The following is a 24,276-nucleotide window of genomic DNA, read 5'->3' as shown; positions in this document are numbered from 1 at the left end:
GCCAATCATTTGTCATGTAGATTATGTACTTATTAAGCCTAATTAAACTTTTTGAACAAAAACGGTTACTAATTACATTAGTTAATATGTTGATTGCTCAATTTAGCCAATAAAAAGAAAAAAGGTCAATCCAATTTGTGTGCATAGTTAGTGTTTTGGTCAAGAGACAAAATCCTAAACTGTAGAGATTATTTCAAGGGCATGACCAACATGATAACAAACGCAGGTTACGTGTCCACATCCAAAGTGACAGCAAGACCTGGGGGTGGGTGGTGAATCTGAACAATACCAACGCTAAGACAAATCTTCAAGCCAGTGCAATTTCACCACCGCATCAAGCTTATTCGCCTAAATGTATTCACTTGCATTTGTCCAATTAGACCCTGCTGGTGACAAGACAAAGTTATCTTTCATATGCACATACAAACTAAAACTGATAGCAAAACCCTGGGAATCCCTTTAAATGTCAATAAAGGGCTTTTACGAACAAAGGGAAGAAAAGAAAAGAGGAAGGAGGGGGAAAAGAAGAGATGGGAAAAACCAACATTTCTGAGGGAATTGAACAGATCAAAGGAATTTTATTCTAGAAGACCACTAAGTCGGAGTGTAACTACTCTCCTCTCTCTCTCTCTGCGAAATCTTGAAAAGTGTCTTCAGACTAGTTCTGATCCTTAAAAGAAGGAGGACACGCAATTAGGTCTGGAAGAGCAGGACACGAGTGTAAAAATGGAGGCCTCCCGTGCAACAGGAGGCGGGAGGCCCAGCGTCTTCAGACCAGGACGTCTGACTGGGCCTCTGCGGGGACCCAGCCCTCCAAGACATGTTTTCCATTCCCTTGCTCAAAACTCTGCATCCACAGTCATGAGGCACAAACTATTCGACAACAACATGACACAATTAATCAGAACCAGATCTCAAAACGTGTGTTTGTGGGGACCAGCAAACTTTGAAATGTGCCTCAGAGGGCAAAGCAATTGAAGAGCCTCACACTGGCTGTTTGAGATGGGGAGAGGGAGAGGAAAAATCTGCACATTCATAAAGGATGCACACCAAATGGGACATTTACAGACTACATAATTTTCACTGAAATAAATGTGGGATTTGAAGCTTTGCTCCCCATACTGAAAAAAGTAAGGCGTAGTCTTGGATCTCCCCTCACCCTTTTTCTTTCCTTTTTTTCTTTCTTCCTTTTTTTTTTTTTTTCTGGGAAGAAACTGATTCCTGAGAGCTTCTGCAGCAGCGAAGTTGTCCAATTCAGAAGCAGAACGTATCCTTTTTAAACCTCATTTCTGACCCAGCCGTATTCACCCGGTTTTGTCAGATTTCTCTTTCAGGAAATGAAACCCTATTTAAACAGTGAGAAGCTGGACCCTTAGTTAATTCAAAACTGTTTAATTTCACCAAAGCCTGAAGCTAACAAAAAAAAATCTGGTATACTTTTTTATACCAGAATTGAATTCGTTTAAAATAATTACTGAATGCTCCTTTGTAATCGGTAGATAGTAATTAATTGAAATCATATCACTCTTCTTTTGCTAACACAAACACACTGTTCAAAAGAGAGACAACAAAATAGTTTCAAATCATGAAGACAAATGGAGGGCAGGAATGATACTCGTCGGGTATCGAACTGACCCCAAACCGCAAATAGTTCTTTGCCATCTCCCAAGGGATTTGTAGATGTGGAGTTGGAACTTCCCGGGAACAGGGCCGGGGTCCCCAACCGCGAGCCCAGCTGCAGCCTTGGGAAAGGGGGGTGGGTGGAGGTGAATCACAGCGTCCAACCCAACGAGGGGGAAGGCAATGAATGTTTGCGTTTGGATCCAGGGTTAGCGGAGACCTGTCTGCAAATGTTCTGCCAAACCCCCTCCCGGGAACATTTCTCCTGCTGCTTCTTGGCTTCGCAGAGAGCACTGGGCCCAAATTCGGGAGTCCACCACGAGGGCCACGCGAGCGAGTGAACCTGCTTTCAGCCCTCCCGGGTCCCGGGCATCCGCAAACGCGCCTCCCCCCGTTCCCACGACCCGCGCTCCTAAGAACCCGCCGCTGCGAGGCCCAGCACCTCCCGCCCGCACCGCCACCCGCCGCCGGCTCCGCCGCCGCACCCCACTCACCCACGCACTCGTTGGCTTCGCGGGCCGTGGCGCGCTGCCAGGGCCGGTCGTAGTGGAAGGGCTTACAGCGGTCGCATTCCGGGCCGGCCGTGTTGTGCCTGCAGTCGCACACCAGGCTGTCGTCGCGGTCGCGCACGCAGCGGGCCGCGTGGCCGTTGCACTTGCACCGGCCGCCCACCTGCAGGTCGGACACCGCGTAGAAGTAAGAGTCGCGCGCCAGCTCCGAGTCGTCCTCGTTCTCATCGCCGAACGTGTGCAGGCGGCTGAAGGCCACGCGGATGTCGGTGGCCGTGACCCAGTCCTGCAGCACGGGCGAGTTGTCGAAGTCGTGCGCCGAGGGCCGCCCGTCCAGCGTGCTGAAGGCGATGAGGCCGCCCGAGAGCGGGCGCATGTCGGTGTGCGAGTCGGTGCACACGGCCTCCTGCTCATTCTGCTTGGTGATGGGCGCGCGGTGCGGCCGGTTGTACATCTTGCGGCACTGCGTGGAGTAGAACTGGAAGGGCACCCACGTGCGCCCGTAGTCCATGGACTTGTAGATGGCCATGGACTCGGGCCGCGGCGAGCAGAACTGCAGGCTCACGTAGGTCACTTCGAACTTCTTGCCGAGGGACAGTGTGAGCGTGACGTTGTGCGGGAACTGCAGGTAGTTCTCGGACTGCCAGCACGTCAGGTTGTGCGGGTTGTTGAGGTCGGTGAGGAAGGCGGGTGGGTGCGCCTTCTTGGGGTCGGACGCGTTGCAGAGATGGCACGAGCGCAGCCGCTCCTCGCCGCGCTCGCTCACCACGCAGTAGCGCGCCGGGGGCCGGCCGCAGGTGCTGGACACGCGCACGTCCTTGCCGAAGGCCGCATTGACAAAGTCCGGGATGCAGCGGCGCGGGTGGCCGTTCTCGTCCGAGCAGGGGTCGGGCTGCGCCGCCTGGCCCGCGAACATGCTGAGCCCGGGCCCGCCGCGCACCGCGCCCACCAGGCACGACACCGCCGCCAGCGCCGCCAGCGCCTCCCACACTGCGCGCATCATGCTGCGTCCAGCTTGCCCCGGCCCTGCAGCGCCGAGGATCGGTCCGCCTGCCGCAGAAGGCGCCTGCGGAGAGAAGAGAGCTGCGCTCAGCCAGCCCGCCCCGCGCCCACCAGTTCTCGGCGGGGTGGCGAGCGGGGATGCGGGCGAACGCCCGGCTTCCTGGGCACCCACCCCGCAACCGACGGCCCGCCTCTCTCCCACAAAGTCCCGCGGGCGGCGAAGCCGGGGCCCTCCAAGCCCGCACCGCTCGCGCCCCTTCTTCCCCGCCCGGCGGGAGAACGCTCTGCTTCCCCGCCACCGCCGCCTCCACGCCGCCCGAGGGGCATGCCTGAGCCGATCTCACCGTCCGCAGCCAGCCCGCCTCGCACCCCAAGTTTCGGGCGCAAGAGAGCTGGGGGACCCCGACTCCGGACGGCCCGCGCCCCTTCCTCTCGCAGCCCGGGGTCCCTCTCAGATGCCCCCTGATCGCGTCCCCGCCGGAAAGTCCGCGTTCGGGACTTTACCTCTGGAGGGGGCAAAAGAGAAAGAAAAGTTTGCCTGGACCCGCCGGGGAGCCCGCGCGCCGGTCGCCGGAGAGCCTCTCGCTCGCTGTTAGCAGGCGCGTCCCGCCTCAGCGCGGGCTTGCCAGCTCCATGCCCGGCGCGGCCGCCGCTGCCCCAGCCCCGGCCCCGCCGCCGCCGCCGCCTCTCTCGCCCGAGTGACTACGCGGCCGCCCGGCTCCCGCCGCTCCCGCCGCACTCGGAGTGCTGCCCTGCCCGCGCCCCGGGCGCACACACTCACGCTGGCCGGCGCGCACTCACACACACGCGCGCTCGCCCCCGAAGGCTCCGCCACAGCCGCCGCCGCCGCCACTCGCGCTGGGAGTGAGGGGCGGAGGGGAGCGCGGGGGCGGGGGGCGGGGCCGCCGGGCGGGGCGCCGGCCAATAACGTCCGCGAGCTGCCGCCAGCTCCGAGCAAAGTTTTCACCCCGGGAAAGAAGAAAGTTAAAGAGAACCCGCCCGGGACGCCCAAGAGGGAGAGCACGGGCGGGTGGGAACCCGGGAGCCCGAGAAAGAACAGCAGAGACAAAGAGAAAGCGAGGAGAGCGCCCGGGGAAACCCCGGAGAGGGGGCTGGGCCGGGCCGGGCGCGCACCCAGTGGGGGAGGAGGGGCCGCCGAGGACTGTCAGCCTCGCCCCGGCCCCGCGCCGCCCGGAGAGCCCCGCGCCCGGGGGAGCGCGCGCGCGGGGGGAGGGGGCCACTCTCTCCCTCCGGGTCCCAGCCAAACACATCTGTGTTTGTTTTCTTTGCTGCGCGGAGGTCGGGCCTTCCTCTAACCCAGTCTGATGGCCCCGGTGGCACCGCGCACAGGGCCGTGCCCCTGTGGGCACACAGCCCGGGAGCGTGAGGAAGAGGAGGAGGATGTGACCTCTGCCTGCTCTCCATTCTTTCCCAAAGCCCCGGGGGTCCGGCAAGGAGGGGCTGCTCGCCTGCACTCCCACGAATGTCACTGTGCGTGAGCCTGTCTGTTGGGAATGCGGCTTCGTTCTGGCCAAGGGAGCTGTGGTGGGCCGGAGGCTGAAGGGGTAGGAAGCCGGCAGCATCTGGACGCTAATCACAGCCCCTCCGAGACGGGCCTGCCTGGTTTCAGGCATCGGGACAGCCCAGCCCTCCCCAGATCCCCTGAGGCAGGCCTATTGGTGCTTCCTCAACCGCATTTATAAGGGTGCAACGCCCTATACTAACTCATGGGACCTCCACAGCAGCTTTGCTGTTGTATTAACTCCATTTTGCAGATGAGGAAACTGAGAGTCCCGGGAGCTGAAGAAATTCGCACAAGATCAACCCTCAAGTAAACATCAAACCCAGGAAGAGAAGCCTGGGCTCCTTCCACTGTAGGGCATGTCAAATGGATAACCTTGCCGAATGATGGTGTCATGGGGCATCTGCGGGGCCTCCCAGCCCCTCCTTGCCTCATTCTCCATCACCCCAACAAAAAGACTGAGGACAGTGACAGCATCCTTTGGCCATCTTGCAACAGCAGCCAGAGAGCTCTGGGAAAGGAATACACTGGGCCAAGAGTTTGGAACGGAATCTCTGCTCGTTTATTTGTTAGTTGTAGATGTGTGGTCCAGTAATAGACCCGGATGAAAAGCCCCAGGTCCTGGTTCTGGCCCAAGGGCCGCCTTGCTGCTTTAGTGCCTCAGTTTGTCTTATTGGCATTTTCATAAGCCCTGAGAATCTAAGAGGGGGCCTCGGGGCTCATCTGGCCCAGCTCCTTCTCCTTGGAAGAAGGCCTTCCCCAGTCTCCCAGAGAGACGGCCACCCAAGCCAGCTCTTCCAGGGATGGGAGCTCACCACAGCCCAAGAAAACACATCCATTCCATTGCAGGATAGCCTGGATTCATCTTCTCACCTCCGGGGTAGCACTTTAGCTTTGCCTTCTTGTGCCGTTTACCACACTCTGCACTGTTTATTTATGCCTTGCCTCACCTTGTGGCAGAAAGGATTTCAGGTAACTTACAAGGGTACATAAAATATGACAAAATAACAAAAGTAAGGTCAAGGGAAATAAATGAAATGGTTAACCATGGTGGCCTGTGAAATCGCAATGGTATACTGAAAGGCAGCGTAGCTCTTAGGAGGAAACGCTTTGGAGCCAGGGTACCTGGGTTCAAATTCTGCCCCTGCTGTGTGACTATGGCAAGTTTATGCCTTGGTTTCCTCCGTCTGTACAAGGGAGATAATACAATCTACCTCACTGGGTTGTGAGCATCACGTGAGTTGACACATTTGACTATTATAGCTGATGAGATATAGACATACAGATTGCAGTTCTGTAACACATATAAATATGCCTTCTCATATATGCAAATGTAAATATGCATAAAGCCAGCCACATAGTACATGCATTTAGAAATGTTAGCTGCTAATATGAGATCACTTGATACATACAGAAATTTTAAATCATTTAAAGAACACTTAATTACAGGGAAAGATATTCATGACATATTATAATATGAAAAAAGCAAATTAAAAACACGTATGCACAGTATAATCTCATTTTTATTTTTTAAAAAGTATGCATAAAAAAACACAGCTAATTGTGGTTATCTTGGAATAGTGAGATTACAGGTGATTTTTATTTACCTTTGCTGTATGTTCTCAATTTTGCACAGTAAAATATGAAGTTAAGAGAACAAAGAAAAGCTAAGAAGGGAGACAGAGTCAGGATGAGACTGCGGGTCAAATGCACCCTGGAGTTCCAACCTCTGCACCTCTTCTGGGTGGGCCACAAATTTGTCCTTAAGCTTTCCTGCAGCTAAAATGAGGAGACCATGTTCATTACACAATTCCCAGAGTCCACGAGATAAAAACAGACCTACTGCTCAAGGGAATTACAACTATTCTTGGTACTAAAATCAGATAGGAATTTATCGTGGGGGTGTGGCCCAGAAAGGGAACACAGTGTGGGGTAATGAGCTCGGTGGGACAGTTTCTGTGATCCCCCTGAAGGTAAGCTGATGGCGTCGCACCAAAACCCAAGTCAGGAAAAGACATTCTAGCAAGGAGGAATGGAAGAGAAGCAAATTGGGGTGCTCAGCGCCACACACCTGACTGGGGTACATTTTGGAGCATCTACAAGACTGGACTGTGAGCTGCTTTCCAAGCCTTCCTCCTGAATGTTGTTTCTGTCCACAGAACTTTGTTTTTGTTTTTGTTTTTTGAGACGGAGTCTCGCTCTATTGCCCAGACTGGAGTGCAGTGGCGCAATCTCAACCTCTGCCTCCCAGGTTCAAGCGATTCTCCTGCCTCAGTCTCCCAAGTAGCTGGGATTACAGGCACCTGCCACCACACCTGGCTAATTCTTTTGTATTTTTAGTAGAGACAGGGTTTCACCATGTTGGCCAGACTGATCTCAAACTACTGACCTTAAGTGATCTGCCCGCCTAACTGCAACCCCCGCCTCCTGAGTTCAAACGATTCTCCTGCCTCAACCTCCCGAGTCGCTGGGATTACAGGTGCCCACCACCACACCTGGCTAATTTTTTTGCATTTTTAGTAGAGACGGGGTTGCACCATGTTAGCCAGACAGGTCTCAAACTCCTGGCCTCGTGATCTGCCCACCTCGGCCTCCCAAAGTGCTGGGATTACAGGAGTGAGCCACTGCGCCCGGCCTATGTCTGCAGAGCTCTTGATGGCCTTTGCGTGGCAGTAAGTTTGAAATGGCTCTCAGTGGAGTGTGGCTTTTCTACGTTGCCAGCTGAGCTTAGGCCAGGGGCCTTCAGGAGAGGATGAGCAGGGTCACCTTCCAACTTTATTATGGTCATTTAGGTCTATTCTTATCATCTTTAGTAGTTCCTGGTGGGCAGAACTGTCTCACTCACCTTGTATCCAGGAGGTCTGGAACATTCTGTAATACAGTGGAACTCCTCTACGTCCATTCAGAACCCCCCTCTCTGTTAAGTCTGCAGGTGGCTCAAACGCTACCCTACACAGCAGCCCAGATCAAGGTTCTCTGCCTCTTCTGATTTTTGAAACCAGTCCTCTGTCACTCCTCAGTTTTCTCTCTTCCGGGCAAAATGTTCCCAGTTATCTTAATGATTTCCCATGGGACATTGTTTTCTGACCACTCTGCAGCCTCTCCCATCCCCTCTAATTCATCAGTGCCCTTTGCTAATGCAGCCTGTCTTTTGAGGGGACAAATGAAAAAAACAGATGTCCAAGTGTTGTGAGAGCTTCTCAAAGTGGCGGTGATAAATACACACCCGCGAAGGCACGTCAGGCTCTGAGCAGCGGGATCCACGGAGCAAACTGGAGTTCAAAACCCAACAGTGCGGATTTTGGGTGAGAAAGCAAATCCCCAGGTGTTTCTGCAAGGAATGTGTTGAGAGGCGGAAACACCCTTGCTGGCACACTGTCTTACCTGTGAAGCCAGACGGATCACCCTAGGAGGGGGAGAATGCGGCAGTTTAAAGAAAACTTTTAAGCAGCCAGAGTAGGAGGAGGAAAACCAGGAGACTCGGATGTTACAGAAACCAATGGGTAAGAGTGTGGCAAGGGAGGAGGGGTGCTGAGCAGCGCTGAGTCACATGCCTTAAAGGTCAAGATAAGATCTGAAACAAGTCCTTTGGATCAAACTACAAGGAAGTCATTGGTGACCTTGACTAGCGGTTGCAGGGAGTGGTAGGGACAGAAGCCAGGCTGCCTGGGGTTGTGGAGTGAACGGGAGGTGAGAAAGTGGAGATAGCAGGTGTAGACAACTTTCAAGAAAGTGTGAATATAAGTGGCAGGAAAGATAGAGGGTCACAGCAGGAAGGTGACATAGGATTGAGGGAAGGTTGGGATTTTTTATTGTTGTTTGTAAGATAAGGCTATTTGACCATGCCTAAATGGTGATAGGAACTGGAGCCACCAGGAGGAGAGAGGTGGAAGACAGATAAAACTATGCTTGTAAAACTGGTGGTCAGGTGGTCTCCAAGTATCTCTTGTTTCAATGAAATAGGAAGTGACACCGTCTGCTGAGGATGGGTGGGGGAGCTGGGAGCACTGGAGGTTTGAGGTCGTTACAGAGAAGAGGATAATGCTTGCCGGGCAGAGTTACAGGATCTATTGAAGTTTGTGACTATCTATGAGAAAGAATGGCAGCCAGCAAGGCCATGGGACACACATGCCCTCTCCCCCAGCAGCGCCCAGCAGCCTTTGGATAGACCTAGAGAAAGAGACAGTTGGATTAATCTCAAGTTGAGAGTGTTTTCCAGGAGGTGGGACAGAAGGAAAGGGGAGTGGGTGGCTGATGTGATGGGCCAGGGCGACAATGCCAAAGAGAGAAGGAAAACAGGACAGGATGGAAGAGGAAACAGAGAGGCCAGGGGCTAGAAATTGCTGTTCAATATGGCGGCCAGTTGCCACATATAGCTACTTCAATTTCAACTTGAATTAATTAAAAATGAGTAAGGTGGAGAGCTTACTTGCCTAGTTGCCCCTAATTTGGACAGCACTAATAAAGAAAAATTCCCTCATCACAGGAAATTCTGTTGGATAGCTAAAGGATTCAGGAAGAGAGAAGACATGAGGTGGGGAATAACTCAGGAGGTTGTGGTCCGAAACTGGAGAATTCCAGAGGTGGAACAGCTCTGGGGGATGACAAGGCCTTCTGAGGACAATAAGAGGGGGGCTTCTGCTGTGAGGCAGAGTGAAGGGTGATTAGAGATGAGAAGGCCACAGTGCTGGACGGGCTGTCCACCTGGGCTCTAAAGACCTTTGGAACCAGCATCAGAGTTTGGGGCAGAGACGAAGACTGACCAGTGCTGGTGTCTTCAAAGAATGAAAAGAGTGAATTTGGCTGGGAGGTCATTCTATGGATGAGATGTGGAAGGTGAGACAGCCGTGTGGTTCTGGCCTTAAAGGAACAGGAGTTTTGTGGGAGTTTTTGTTTTGGCTTTTTTTTTGCGACAGAATTTCGCTCTTGTCGACCAGACTGGAGTGCAATGACACTATCTCGGCTCACTGCAACCTCCCCCTCCTGGGTTCAAGCAATTCTCCTGCCTCAGCCTCCCAAGTAGCTGGGATTACAGGTGCCCATCACCACACCTGGTTTTGTTTTTGTTTTTTGGGGTTTTTTTTTTTTTTGTATTTTTAGTAGGTTTTCACTATGTTGGCCAGGCTGGTCTCAAACTCCTGACCTCAGGTGATTCGCCTGCCTTGGCCTCCCAATGTGCTGGGATTACAGGCGTGAGCCACCGCACCTGGCCGGGAGTTTTGTTTTGTTGTTGTTTTAATGAAGAGGGAAGGAGCATTGGGAATGGAGGAGGACAATAGCGCCCCACTCCTGAGTGTTAGGGATGTGTGGTTTGGAAGAAGGACAGCACCACTGAAGAGGACTGCAGTGCAACTGGGGTGAGCATGAGGGCGGGAGGAGCAGTCAGTGAGGAGGGCGAGGATACAGGGGAGGGTACACTCCAGGGACGGGGGCACCAGATGGCACAGGCTAATGCTTGTGAGGAAGGAGGACAGGAAGAGAGCAAGGGATTAGGAGAAAAGGGGTGGCCAGGGGTGCCTTTGTCTTGGGTGTGACCAAAGGTTTTCCTTTTAATTTTTTATTGTATTAATTATTATTATTATTTTGAGACAGAGTCTTGCTCTGTTGCCCAGGCTAGAGTGCAGTGGCATGATCTTGGCTCACTGCAACTTGCGCCTCCTGGGTTCAAGCAATTCTCCTGCCTCAGCCTCCCAAGTAGGTGGGATTACAGGCGCCCACCACCACACCCATCTAATATTTGCATTTTTAGTAGAGATGAGGTTTCACCATATTGGTCTGGCTGATCTTGAACTCCTGACTGACCTTAAGTGATCTACTTGCCTCGGCCTCCCAAAGTGCCAGGATTACAGGCGTGAGCCACCGTGCCTGGCTGGGTTTTCCTTTTTAAATCAAGCGTTATGTGTAATGTTTACTGTGTGCCAAGCATCTAAGCACTTTGGTTTTCCTTAGTTCACAATCATCATAAACACCTTGTAAGATAGGTATATTATTGTGTGCATTTTACTGGAGGAGGAAACTGAGACACAGAAGTAATTTGCTGAAGATCACATCAGTGGTAGGTAGAGAAGCAGGGTGTGAACTAAAATAATCTAGGTCCAGAGTTTGGAGTTCTTAGTCAGAACCCATGGGTGAGATGGGCTTAACTGGATCTCAATCATCCCTGAGAGGAAGGATGGGCTTCTAGTCTACCAAGATCATGAGCTGTGTGGCCTGGATGGACTGTGCTTCTTCACACCTCTGGTCCATTTAAGAGGACAGATCCTAGATGACTCAGTTCCTGGTACTCCCAATACAGCCTGGGAATTGCAGTAGGCAGAGGTGACCGGGAGCATTTGCCCTCTCCAGGAGGGTGAGCAGTGGCCTGGATTCATAGTGTTTCCTTCCCAAATTGAAAGAATTTGACCTAGACAGGCCTTGGTTCCAGCGCACCACTTCCTAATGGCGTGACTTTGGGCAAGTTTTTTTGCCTTTCTGAGCATCCATTTTTTCATGGCGAAACTGGGGTCACTGCATTCACATTTATAGGCTTGGTTGGCGATTTAAAAAGTTGGAAAAGAAAGACCCTGGCAGACAGTAGATAGATGTTCAATGTAGAACAGGTTTTGGGGTTTTATTGTTTTTGTTTTTGTTCATATTTATAATTCTCAGGTCTGCCTACCAGATCTCTTACCCTAGAAGAACGAGGGACATTTTTTCATTTCAAGGCGTCTAGAGCCCAGCTCACCTGATAGGCCGCATTGGTGGATTACTCAAGGAATCCCAGGTCCCTGGACAGGAATTCAGGAGATGTGACTGTCCTGGAAAAGGTTTTACAACATGGGGAGCAGGTCAACCTAGTGGGAAGGGTTCCTGGAGATATCCATTTCCCCAATATTGTTTATCTGTATCTTCAGCTCAAGCCTCCCCCTTTGCAGGCGTCTTGGCTAAGAACTCAGGAGCTGGGCATAGAAGCCCATACAAACCCCAAATCCTACAAATCCTTTAATCTACCAGGGCTCTTTGAAGGGGTGAAAATGCCTGTGGATGGGGGAACCAGCAGATGTAATTTATTTTCATTTGCAAAAAGCTTTTGACAAGGTCCCACCCCAAATGCTATTAAAGAAAATGGGTCACTGTGGGAGGAGGTTTTGTCATGGATGGAAGACTGGCCTTGAGGAAGGAACAAAGGGTGAAATAAAAGGATGTTGCTCCAGGTGGAGAAAATAGTGGGGGGCCTCTGAGCCAGAGATGGGGCTCAGCTCGTTTACCGTTTACCGTTTACACAGACTCTGAAGGAGGGAATCCCCTTGGTGAAACTTCAAGGTTTAGAGACGACACTGCACTAGTGGCAAGAGCAAGAGGATGAACTGGAGAATCTCAAGACCAGGTGTGAATGGGCCAGGGAACAGGTTAGCAAGTGACGGATCTGGGGAGACATCATTTAAAATACTCTTAGAGAATGAAAGGTTATCAGTGAAGGTGATAGAAAAATATATATTACTGGCTGGGCGCGGTGGCTCACGCCTGTAATCCCAGCACTTTGGGAGGCCGAGGCGGACAGATCACCTGAGGTCAGGAGTTCAAGACCAGCCTGACCAACATGGAGAAACCCTATCTCTACTAAAAATACAAAATTAGCCTGGCGAGGGCTAGGCGTGGTGGCTCACACCTGTAATCCCAGCACTTTGGGAGGCCGAGGTGGGCGGATCATGAGGTCAGGAGATTGAGACCATCCTGGCGAACACTGTGAAACCCCATCTCTACTAAAAATACAAAAAAATTAGCCGGGCATGGTGGCGGGCGCCTGTGGTCCCAGCTACTCGGGAGGCTGAGGCAGGAGAATGGCGTGAACCCAGGAGGTGGAGCTTGCAGTGAGCCAAGATGGCGCCACTGCACTCCAGGCTGGGTGGCAGTGAGACTTCGTCTCAAAAAAAAAAAAAAAGAAAGAAAAATTAGCCGGGCGTGGTGGCACATGCCTGAAATCCTAGCTACTTGGGAGGCTGAGGCAGGAGAATCACTTGAACCCGGGAGGTGGAGGTTGCAGTGAGCCGAGATTGTGCCATTGCACTCCAGCCTGGGTAACAAGAGCAAAACTCCATCTCAAAAAAAGAAAAGAAAATAAAAGAAAATAAAAGAAACAAAAAAGAGTGTTTCTCTGTAGAGGTCGTATTGGCATTTGGGGTAGGAAGACACTTCCCTGGGCAGAACAGTCCTGGCTACCACAGGACATTTAGCATTCCTGACCCTGTCCACTAAATGCCAGCAGGTTCCACCTGCCCCAACACACACACCACACACATCATACACCAGTCATTATGACAACCGAAAAATGGCTCCGTGAATGTATACGTTCCCCTTTAAAGAGCCATCCCACCCCCATTCTGATTTACTTGAAATTTAGCCCAATATGCTACTAAGAAAAGTAAAAGAAAATAAAAAGCAAACTACATTCTCAGGAAGAGAATGGGAAATAAAACAGGATGCATTTAGGATCTTCTGAGAAGTTCTAGTTATCACATCTCAAAATCCTCGTGGTGGCTGAGCTGACTCAGAAAATAGCCACTCCACTGTGGTGTGTCAGGAGCACAAACAAAGCAGGGAAGGGAACAGGATGTGCCAGGAGGGGAGGTGGATTTGAAGCAGGTACTTAGGCGGGGGGCTCCCTAAGAAGGATCTGGTAGAGCAGAATGAGTGAAGTGAAGAAGGGAGCTCTGGGGACAGATGTCATTTGGGGGAAGGGTATATTCATGTGCAAAAGTCCCAAGACAGCTTGTTTTGTTTTGTTTTTGTTTTGTTTTGAGATGAAGTCTCACTCTGTCACCCAGAATGGAGTGCAGTGGCGCGATCTCGGCTCACTGCAACCTCTGCCTCCTAGGTTCAAATGATTCTCCTGCCTCAGCCTCCCGAGTAGCTGGGACTACAGGCATCCGCCACCACGCCCAGCTAATTTTTGTATTTTTAGTAGAGCTGGGGTTTCACCATATTGGCCAGGCTGGTCTCGAACTCCTGACCTCAGGTGATCCACCCGCCTCGGCCTCCCAAAGTGCTGGGATTGCAGGCATGAGCCACCGCGCCTGGCCCAGAGCTTGTTTAAGGAATTAGATGGGGAGTGGTAGGGGTGAGCTCAGAGGGGAGGCTGAGAGCTAGGCCAAGCAGTGCCTTGCAGACTTTGATGGGGAATTTGAGCTCATCAAGATCCATCTTGGATACCTTTAAGGCCCAGATTCCTTCTTTTCCACATACCTCTGATCTTCATAGTGTCTGAGGGATGAACTATTCTTTTCCCTCAGAATCCCCAGCGTTTCACAGACTGCCTGGCACAAAATAGGAGCTCACTACAAATTAATGGGCTAAAGACCACAGAATTACAGACAATTAAAGTGGTGATCAGTTCTGTGCGGTAGGCTAAAAAATGCCCCTCAGGGCTGGGCACAGTGGCTCACACCTGTAATTCCAGCGCTTTGGGGGGCTGAGGTAAGTGGATCACAAGGTCAAGGGATCGAGATCATCCTGGCCAACATGGTGAAACCCCGTCTCTACCAAAAATACAAACATTAGCTGGGCGTGGTGGCATGCACCTGTAGTCCCAGCTACTCAGGAGGCTGTGGCAGGATAATTGCTTGAACCCGGGAGGTAGAGGTTTCAGTGAACTAAGATTGCATCACTGCACTCCAGCCTGGCAACAGAGTGAGGCTCTATCTCAAAAAAAAATACCCCCCAAAAGATATCCACATCCTTAATCCCTGGAACCAGTGAATGTTACCTTATATGGGTGTAAAAGGGTTAGCTGATGTGATTAAGGGTCTTGAGATGGAGAAATTGTTATGGCATATTGGGATGGACTCTAAATGCGATCATAGGTGTCCTTTATAAGAGACAGGCAGAGGGAAATCTGACAAGACAGAAGAGGATAACCCTGTGTGAGACAGAGGCAGAGATTGCAGCCATGCAGCCACAAGCCAAGGGATACCAGCAAGCCATGAGAAGCTGAAGGGCAAGGAAAGGATCCTCCCCTACAGCAGGGGTCCCCAAACCCCAGACCAGGAACCAGCACCAGTCTGTGGCCTGTTAGGAACCAGGCCACACAGCAGGACGTGAGCAGCTTGAGCAAGGGCAAGTGAGCTAAGCTTCATCTGTATTTACAACCACTCCCCATCGCTCGTATTACCACCTGAGCTCCACCTCCTCTCAGATCTGCAGCTGCGTTAGATTCCCATAGAAGCACGAACGCTGTTGAGAACTGCACATGAGAGAGATCTAGGTTGCACATTCCTTGTGAGGCCCTAACGCTTGATGATCTGTCACTGTCTCCCATCACCCCCAGACAGGACTGTCTAGTTGCAGGAAAGCAAGCTGCAGCCTCACACTGATGCTACATGATGGTGAGTTGTATAATTAGTTCATTATACATTACCATGTAATGATAATAGAAATAAAATGCACAATAAATGTAATGCGCTTGAATCATCCCAAAGCTATCCCCTACCCCCAGGCCCATGGAAAAACTGTCTTCCACAAAACTGATCCTTGGTCCTAAAAAGGTTGGGGACCGCTGCCCTACAGCCCTTAATTGCAACCCATTGATACCAATTTCAGACTTCTGGCCTCCAGAACTGTGAGAGAATAAATTTCTGTTGTTTTAAGCAACCATTTGTGGGAATTTGTTACAGCAGCCACAGGAAACTAATATCCCAGCAAATCTCAGAAATGCCAGAATTAAGAGTCTTCTTCAAATCTTAAAAGACATGCTTGGGGCAAACGAAAGGAACAAAATGAGAGACCGCTAACACTCTGGTCTTAAAACATTCATGAAGTCTTCCTTTGGGTTTTCTTCTTACGGGAAGTGACCACATCTCACTGCTCCTTCCCTCCCCACAACACTGAGTTCAGAGCAGTCAACAGAAGCTTGCCAAGTGCTTGCTGTTTGTATTAAGGTATTGTAAACCTCTTTTCTAGAGGCCAGGGTTGCAGCACCCTTTACAACCCAGATCACAGTCCAGAAGTAAGTGAATAGCCTCCTGGGCATTTGAGAGAACAGTAGCCAAGACATAGGGGACCAGTCTGCAGTGACCCCAGGAGTTCTTCATTTACAAGTCTTTGTAACCTTAGGTCAGACATCTTTTGTTCTTCCAGGGGACTGGAGAGCCACAGTTTAAGATCCTTGGGGACACGGTGACTGCTGAACATGGATGCACTGAGAAATGACAGCTGACAGTAGAATCTATCCCAGCCACCATTCAGGGAGGCAAGACTGGTCCTGCAACCCCCCAAAATTCCCAAGAGCATTACTGTATGAGCGCCCAGCAGAGTTAGAGAAGGACAGAGGCGGCACTTAGAGAGTACCTCGTCCAAAGTTCCCCAGATTACGAGTGAGGAAACTGACGTCAGGGAGGTTGAGCAAATTGCCCAGGAGCTGATGTTTCCAGAGATGGCTGTGAGTCATCAAAATGGGTTGTGGGCCACTCATTCAGCCACACCTAGGGAACACCTGCTGTATTCAATTCCGCTAACTTAGGCGGGGGAAAAATGTCATGATTTTGATGGAAAAATGTTTTTCATGAAATATGATTCCATAAAAAGTTTCTATGCTTCAAGGAGTAAGCTACTGTTAACTGCAAAAACCAATTATGTAGAACAGCCTATTTTCCCCAAACGTCAGTAAAATGAGGTATTGCTGGTTTATACATCACACAGAAAGAAAATTTAGAGGATTTAACTCCAAGGATGAAAACAGAAATGGATCACTGATTCCAAACAGAATGGGTAAGTTTATGGATTATTCAACCAAAATAAGATGTCAAAGGAAACTAAGATTTCGTGGGGGGAAGGAAGGAATGTTTCCCTCACACGTAGATGCTGACGTCAGACAGGAGCACACCATGCCAGCCCCCAGAATGATGCCAGAAACTACGCAGAAGGTGGGATGGACATGACCTCGTCCAGGGAGCCACTTCCTAGCCTCTGGCCAAGCACCTGCTTTATGGGATCTCCCAGGGAGCCCTGGTGTCCAGCTCTGCTTGCAGGGAGCTCCATGGGTGGCCAGCAGGGTGATGTAGGCCCAAGAGGACTGTCTGGATTGTACTCTAGTCATACATAGTCCCCTCCCTTAACATCTCTGTGATGCTGAGCAAATCACTTCACCTCTGTAAGTATCAACTTCCTCTTCTGAAAAATGTGGATAATAATCTTCCTTCCTTTTTCTCCCACCCTCTCTTCCTTCCATGGATATCAGGAGTATTGAGTAAAAAATCATATGCAGAAGACCCTGAAGTGTCCAAAGCCCTAAACAACTTTCATAAAGTTGCATAGACTGCTGGGCACGGTGGCTCACGCCTGTAATCCCAGCACTTTGGGAGGCCAAGGTGGGCTGATCATTTGAGGTCAGGAGTTTGAGACCAGCCTGGCCAACATGGTGAAACCCTGTCTCCACTGAAAATACAAAAAAAAAAAAAAAAAAAAAAAAAAAAAAAAATCAGCTGAGCATGGTGGTACATGCCTGTAATCTCAGCTACTGGGGGAGACTGAGGCAGGAGAATTACTTAAACCCAGGAGATGGAGGTTGCAGTGAGCCGAAATCACAACACTGCACTCCAGCCTGGGCAACAGAGTGAGACTCTGTCTTAAAAATTAATAAATTAATTAAATTAAAAAGTTGCATAGAACCAGCTAATCCAGTGATACTACCATCACCAAAGTTACCACAGGGCAAACAGAGATCGTGTACAAGACAGTGATGATTGGCACCACAGAGACACTGGGCTTTAGTGTTAATTCATTAATGTATTGTTAATAAGCCATCAATAATAAGACAATGAGAATGAATTGTAAAGATCAATACAAAGTATCCACTTCAGCTCAGGGTCAGGTAGGTCACTCAAGAACAGAGTCTAACTCAAGTGTATTGGCTCACACCTGTCATTCCAGCACTTTGGGAAGCTGAGGTGGGAGGACACTTGAGGCCAGGAGTTTGAGACCAGCCTGGGCAACACAGCAAAACCCTATCTCTACAAAATAATAATAATAATAATGATAATAATAATAATAATAATAATAGATTATTTGCCAGGCATTGTGGCTTGCACCTGTGGTCCCCACTACTTGGAAGGTTAAGGTAGGAGGATTGCTTGAGGCCAGGAGTTGGAGGTTACAATGAGGTAGGATCACGCCATTGTACTCTGGCCTGGATGACAGAAGGAGACCCCATCTCTGTAACAGGAAGAGAAAAAGAAGAAAGAAAAGAAAAGAGAAAGAAAGAAGGAAGGAAGGGAAATAAGGAAGGAAGGAAGGGAAATAAGGAAGGAAGGAAGGAGAGAGAGAGAAAGAAAGAAAGAGAGAAAGACAGAAAGATAAAGAAAGGAAGGAATGAGAGAGAAAGAAAGAAAGAGAAAGGAAGGAAGGAGAAAGAAAGAGAGAGAGAGAGAAAGAAAAAAGGAAGGAAGGAAAGAGAGAGAGAAAGGAAGAAAGAAAGAGAAAGAAAGAGAGAAAGAAAAAGGAAGGAAGGAGAGACAAAGAGAAAGGAAGGAAGGAGAAAGAAAGAGAGAGAGAGAAAGAAAAAAGGAAGGAAGGAAGGAAAGAGAGAGAGAGAAAGGAAGGAAGGAAGAAAGAAAAGAAAGAAAGAGAAACAAAGCGAGAAAGAAAAAGGAAGGAAGGAGAAAGAAAGAAAGAGAAAGGAAGGAAGGAGAAAGAAAGAAAGAAAAGAAAGAAGGAAAGAAAGAAAGAAAGAAAGAAAGAAAGAAAGAAAGAAAGAAAGAAAGAAAGAAAGAAAGAGAAAGAAAGAAAGGAGTCTCGTAATCACAATCGTACTCGTAATTATAACCATGGCGGCTAGCATTTCTTGAGCACTTACTGTCAGGTGCCATGGAGGAAGCTGGTATGCTGGGTCTTGGCCAGGGGGCTTGGTGAGGCGATCATGGTGGTGGAGAAGCTGGAAGTGAAATTGTGAACAACCTCTCTTCTTAGGGGAGACAGGGAAGGAGAGGATAACCCAGAACTATAGGCCCCAAGAGTGGGTGCTACTGACCTATCTTTCTTGTTCCCTACTGTAACCCTGAGTATCCAGCACAGAACTTGACACATTGTGATCACTCAAAAATATTTGCTAAAGGAACCCAGAAGGGCCCTGCCAGGGCATCCATATGCAAGGAACGTGGATTTCTTGGTGTCCAGGGCCATATCTGGGCGTAGTATTAGTTGGGTTAATTTGGTTCTGCATCCATCCATGAACCTTCATTTCCCATCAATTCTTCTCCCACATAAAGAAGATTCATGTTGCACATCATGTTGGTCTGGCCCTAGAACGCGGATGATGTCCTTGCCATCATCAAAATCTCACAATCTGTGATATGCACAAACACATCTCACATCTCCTGGCTCCAGACTGGGAGTCCAGCCTTTTCAGCAGAGCCAAGGCCCCTCCCCGCACTGGGTGTCCTCGATCAGCATCCACAGGGCTCAGGAGACCGCTGCCTTCTGCCTGGGCCCCCTCAGTGATGATCTGATTTTCTCATCATCTGGATAGTCTCAGCAACTCGCAGCAAAGGGATGAACCAAGCTGACCTTTCTGGAGGTTTGTTTAAAGCAGAACAATGTTTGTCTTGTCCAAACACTATGAATTACTCCAGAGAAGCCTGCCCAGTTTTACAATCCGCAGCTACAAACGGCTTACATAAATAGGGACTTGTCCCCCCATTGCCCGCCACCCCCGTGCCTGATGGCTTCTCCTCCCCCTACCCACTTTCTTCTACTTTTCCAGGCCTTCTCTTTGCCCCTCCACCCCCGACTTCACACCTCCAAACTCCAGCACGCTGAAGGGGCAGGTGCTGGCGTTCTGGGCCACAGCTTGCACCTGGGTTATTGCTGGCATGGGTTCCCCTATGGCCGGCTGCTCTGTCCCTGGCGTGGGCAGGTTTGCCTTGCCAAGGGGGGCCTCTGGGCACATTTGTACTGTCTGTGTGGGGCCTGCAGTGTGCAGTGTTAGGTCCAGCTGTGAAAGCACATTGGTAAGAGAAGGCCCCTGGGTTTAGGGGCTCAACATCCAGGCAACCTGCGGTGCACTCGGGCCTCTCCTCGCCTGGCTGGGTGCACAGTTCACGCCCTGCTGCTCCCTCATTGGCTGCACATTCTGGAGGATACTGAAGGATCTCCTAGAAATAAACCTCACTCACTATGGCCTCCAGTCCGGGAGGACGCAGAAAAGACTGTTCTGCCAATCACATGTGACGCACATAGAACAAGCAAAGCCCATGGCCCTGGGAGAGAAGGGGCTGCTATGTCAAGAGCCCGATTTGGGCGGCATTCCCCTAAATATGGTTCTTATACCACCTGCATCAACATGCTTCAGGATGCTTGTTTAAAATGCAGCCTCTGGGCCCCTCCCCAAACCTAGGGAAGCTGTAGGGCAGGGGTGAGGAGGAGGAGGGAGGTTGCGTGTGTGTGTGTGTGTGTGTGTGTTGTGGGGGCGGGGGTGGGAAGTCTGATGCCCAGAGTCCGAGATTCACTGTCTGCCATGAAATCCATTCTGGCCCAAGCCCTCTAATTAGCTGGGTGACAACTGCAAGTCCCCTTAGGCCTCAGTGTCACTACCTGTATAATGGCTCTAGAATCTTTGAAAGGATGCTTCCAACTCTTAGAAAGCATGATTTCAAGGAGGGCTGGATGTCAGAACCCCAAAGCCACAAGGGGTGGGTGGAGGCAGCCTGAGAGAAAATCTGGGAGTCGCTAAAGCTCCCAGGAGAGATGTTGGTGAAGACATGGAGACATGCGGGGGAGGTGTAGTAAGGTTGCTGGTCAGCGGTGGGAGCCGTGCCTGGGATCCTTCTACCGAGAACCCGCACTTGGGGCCACATGTGATCTCATTTTATCCTTGTTGTGCAAATGAGGAAACAGACTCCGAGGGGAGGAGTGACTTCCACTCAGAAGTTGATGAGTAGTGAGGCGATTCCATCTCCCCTACACACCTGGGACACGCATCTGGCCATTTCAGAAACTCCCCTTCGTCCCAGCTCTGTCGGGTGCCAGTTCTGCCTCTTAATCCAGCTAAGATTTCGCCACAGAGCCATAGCTCTTTCTCTTCCCCCAGCGGCAGGATTCCACTGGGTGAAAGGGCCCCGGGCCAAGTCGGCCAGGTGAGGTGAATACACGCTGAGCCCCGACGACGGGCAAATCCAGCGCCTAGAGCTTCACCTGCCTAGAGCCGAGCCAGTCCTACCCACTGGAGGCGCCACAGCCTGGCCGGAGGCGCTGGCGCAGCGCGGTCCTCCGGATTAGGGTTGCAGCGGGAGCGCACGATCCCGCTGCACCAGTGGGCTGGGGGTGCCGCAACAGGAAGGCCCCAGCATTTAAACTCCGTAGGCCGTTTGTCCCCAACACTCAGCGCGTCACCGGATCCAGACGGGATCAAAGGATAAAGCCTCCATCACCCGCTCAGCAATTGTCCCCAGGCGGACCCGAGGGTCCGGACAGGGGTGGCGAGAGGAGGCCAGGGAAGACACCGTGTCACCTTCCAGGACCCGACGGTGAAGGGGCTGATAGCACAAGGAACCCGGAATAAAAAGTCTGTGCAGGTCGACCCTGTTTCTACTATCTATGCTTGTGCAATGAACTCCATTCACAATTTGGGAGCCCCAGAAGCTTGCCGTGTCGCCTCGGGCACGCTCCGGATGGTCTGGGCCGCGGGCCCTCCTCTTTGGCGAACCTCGGGGGTTTTGGACGGATGCTCCCGAGCCCCAGCTCCACCGTCCGCGCCTTGAGCAGTCGCCTGCGCCTCCTTCTAGATGCGCGTTTGATTTTCTAATCAATCTCTTTGTCCCCTGCGGCCTTCACCCGAGTCTCCAGTTTCCCGATTTCCCTCGGCCCCCGCCTGGTCCTGCTCTCGCCCGACTTTCCCGTCGAAGGCACTCGAGTGAGTGATTCCCGGGAGCCGAGGCCGAGGCCGGCGAGTCCGCGGCGCGGGCCGGGGCTGTATGGAAATGGCCAGAGGAGCCGGCGGGCGCGGCGGCGATTTATTCTGGGAGTGACAGCCCCTTTGAGCGCTCGGCGAATGGCATTTTCTGTCTGTGAAAGCCTTTCTTCCCACCTCTGTTCAGATTAGCCCGGGGGATGAATGCGCCCATTATCCAGCCCGCTGACCATTCTGAAACGCCAAATTAATTACTAAGCACTGAATCGGGCGCCGGGGCCGGGGCACTGGGAGGTGTGAAAATAGCGAGCGGCTGGAGATGGGGAAAGCGAGGGGTGCAGCGCCGAGGGGGCCGGGCGGGGTGGCCCGGGGCGCGGGCGCGGCGGGGCCGGGGCGGGCTTGGCCGGCCGCCGAGCGCGACCTGCCGGCGTGACCGTGCGCGACCGCGGGGTGAGCGGGCTACAAAGGACCCGAGCGGGCAGGAAGGCGCGGAGCCGGGGTCGCGGCCCGGAGCAGGCAGGGGCTCGCCGGGACCGCGGCCAGAGCGCGCCAAGTGCGCAGGACGCGGGGCTGGGGCTCGGGCGTGCGCCCCTCGCCGCGCACCAGTGCCTACTCTTCCACGCACCGCCTGGGATGGCCGCCCCCAGACGGCCCGGGCCCGCGGCCACCCCCACCATCCCCGCGCAGGCTCTACGCCGCTCCAGCTGCCCTCCGAGGCCTTCAAGAAAACTTGGGCGCCGCCCTCCGACCGCAGCCCCAGCCGGAGCTTCCCGAGCGCGGGGCAGCCGCGGGCCACCCCCACCCGGCCGCGACTCGGGATCCGCGGGTGGCACTTACCTCCCCGAGGCGCCGGCGGCAGCGGGAGGCGAGCTCTCGGCGGCTCCCGCTCGAGTGCGCGGGGCACGGAGGAGCGCGCGCCTTTAAGACTCTTCCCCGAGACTCCGCCAGGTGGTGTCACGCCGACCCGGCCCTCGCGGCTCCTCGCCCCGCGGCCACCCGGCTCCCCTGCCCATCGCGAGCAGAACCCCAGCCTCCCGCTCGCACCCTGCGCCCGGCCGCGCGGGCTCCAGCGGAGTTGGGCCAGGATAGGATGCGTGTAACTTGGGACCCACAGCTGTCCAAGAGAAAGCCACCCGACCTACACACTCTAGCTTTGGGTTTTTTGGTTTTTGTTTTTTGGGTTTTTTTGACCGAGTGCTGGGGGTAAAAATGGGGAGGAGAGAGCTGAAAAATCTGACCCAAGGACATGCGATCATGTCCCCACTGCCATCACCAGCGACAAACCTCAATTCCATGCTAACTGGTCCTTTTGCCCTTCATGCAAGATGGTCCGCTGACACGCCTCCCCCAATTACCATTAAAATGACTGAAGAGATAAAATAGAGGGAGAACTGTCGCCACTTAACACTAGCGGAATGCGTCATTCACACTCCCGAAACTTAGAAAAGTTTAAGAGGACCCGAGGGATGGCTGAAGGAACTCCACATTCATCAGGCGAGAAGCAGGAGCCGGCCTGGGAAGCTCCAGCACGACCCTCCCCGGGCGCGCCTCCTCCAAGTTCTGGGTACGTGTGACAGTTCACCCGCGAGGCCGGCGCCTGGGGAGCTCTGCCGAGCTCAAGGCTGCTGGAGGACACAGGTTTGCCGGCATAAACTAGGATCCTAGCTTCAGGCCATTATTAAAATTTTACATCATATGATTTCTCTTTGAAGAATCATTTTTTGACATTGGTATTGTGATTTCAAACTGCATTAATAATTAACTCAGTTTTTCTTTTTGGTGGTGGTGTGTGTGTGTTTGGGAGCGGGGCAGGGGCGCAGGGTCCTACTCTGTCATCCAGGCTGGAGTGCAGTACAGTGGCGGGATCACAGCTCGCGACAGCCTTGACCTCCCAGGCTCAAGAGATCCATCCAACTCAGCCTCCCGAGTAGCTGAAACCACAGGTGCATGCCACCACGCCCGTCTAACTTTTAAAACATTTTTTATTTTGCAGAGACAAGGTCTCACTGAGTTGCCCAAGCTGGTTTGGAACTTCTGACCTCAAGTGATCCTTCCATCTTGGCCTCCCAAAGTGTTGGGAATACAGGTGTAAGCCACTGCACCCAGCCTTCTAACTCAGTTTTTCTGCCTACATTGTTTATTGTCATCTCATTTACGTAAATGACTTCCTCATTCCTGAGTTCCTTATTTTGATTAATTTCTCACACCACTAAAATGCTACTTTGAGTAACCCTTGGGGGAAGGGTGGATGGACCGTGGATTTTTTGAGTCTTTGCATGTCTCAGAATGTCTGTTACTTTATAAACAGACACTAGTTAGATATAAGAGTCTAGGGTCATAATCCTTTATTTACACTTCAGTTCTCTAAACTAAGCATGTAGCTAGCATTAAACAGGGAAGCAAATGTAAAGCACTTACTGGGTTCTGCGGCTGAGACATAGTAGAGGATTCATCACTGTAGCTATTGACGACTATCCTTTATTAGTTATTGATTCATTGTCTTGTGCTTTTTTTTTTTTTCTTGACAGGGCCTTGCTCTGCCCCCAGGTTGGAGCTCAAAGGTGTGATCATAGTTCACTGAAGCCTTGAACTCCTGGGCTCAAGGGATCCAAACCTTGGTCCAAGATGGTCCACTGACACGCCTCCCCAATAACCATTAAAATGACTAAAGGGATAAAATAGAGAACTGTCGCCTCCTGTGTAGCTGGGACCACTGTCATGCTTGGCTAATTTTTTGATTTTTTTGT

At 51.7% G+C, this 24,276-nt stretch overlaps 1 protein-coding gene across 5 annotated transcripts in view; it reads right to left on the bottom strand.

The window, feature by feature from the left end:
- Positions 1-22,457, bottom strand: part of NTN1 (netrin 1) — a 248,776-nt gene extending 226,319 nt beyond the window's left edge. The window contains exons 1-2 of one of the 5 annotated variants that reach the window (XM_008010329.3): positions 22,367-22,457; positions 2,115-3,195 (exon numbers count right to left, since the gene is read on the bottom strand). In XM_008010329.3, the coding sequence (XP_008008520.1) occupies positions 2,115-3,132 (1,018 nt within the window). In that variant the 5' untranslated portion in view covers positions 3,133-3,195; positions 22,367-22,457. Of the gene's footprint in view, positions 1-2,114; positions 3,196-3,475; positions 3,587-3,635; positions 3,844-3,912; positions 4,038-22,366 lie in introns of those variants that run through there. The other 4 variants (XM_008010325.3, XM_037987319.2, XM_008010324.3 and 1 more) reach the window with 4 other exon arrangements.
- Positions 22,458-24,276: the final 1,819 nt, after the last annotated feature.

The sequence above is a fragment of the Chlorocebus sabaeus genome, chromosome 16, assembly GCF_047675955.1.
Source record: "Chlorocebus sabaeus isolate Y175 chromosome 16, mChlSab1.0.hap1, whole genome shotgun sequence".
NCBI classification, from domain to species: Eukaryota; Metazoa; Chordata; class Mammalia; order Primates; family Cercopithecidae; genus Chlorocebus; species Chlorocebus sabaeus.
This window is presented reverse-complemented; position numbering and strand designations above follow the sequence as displayed.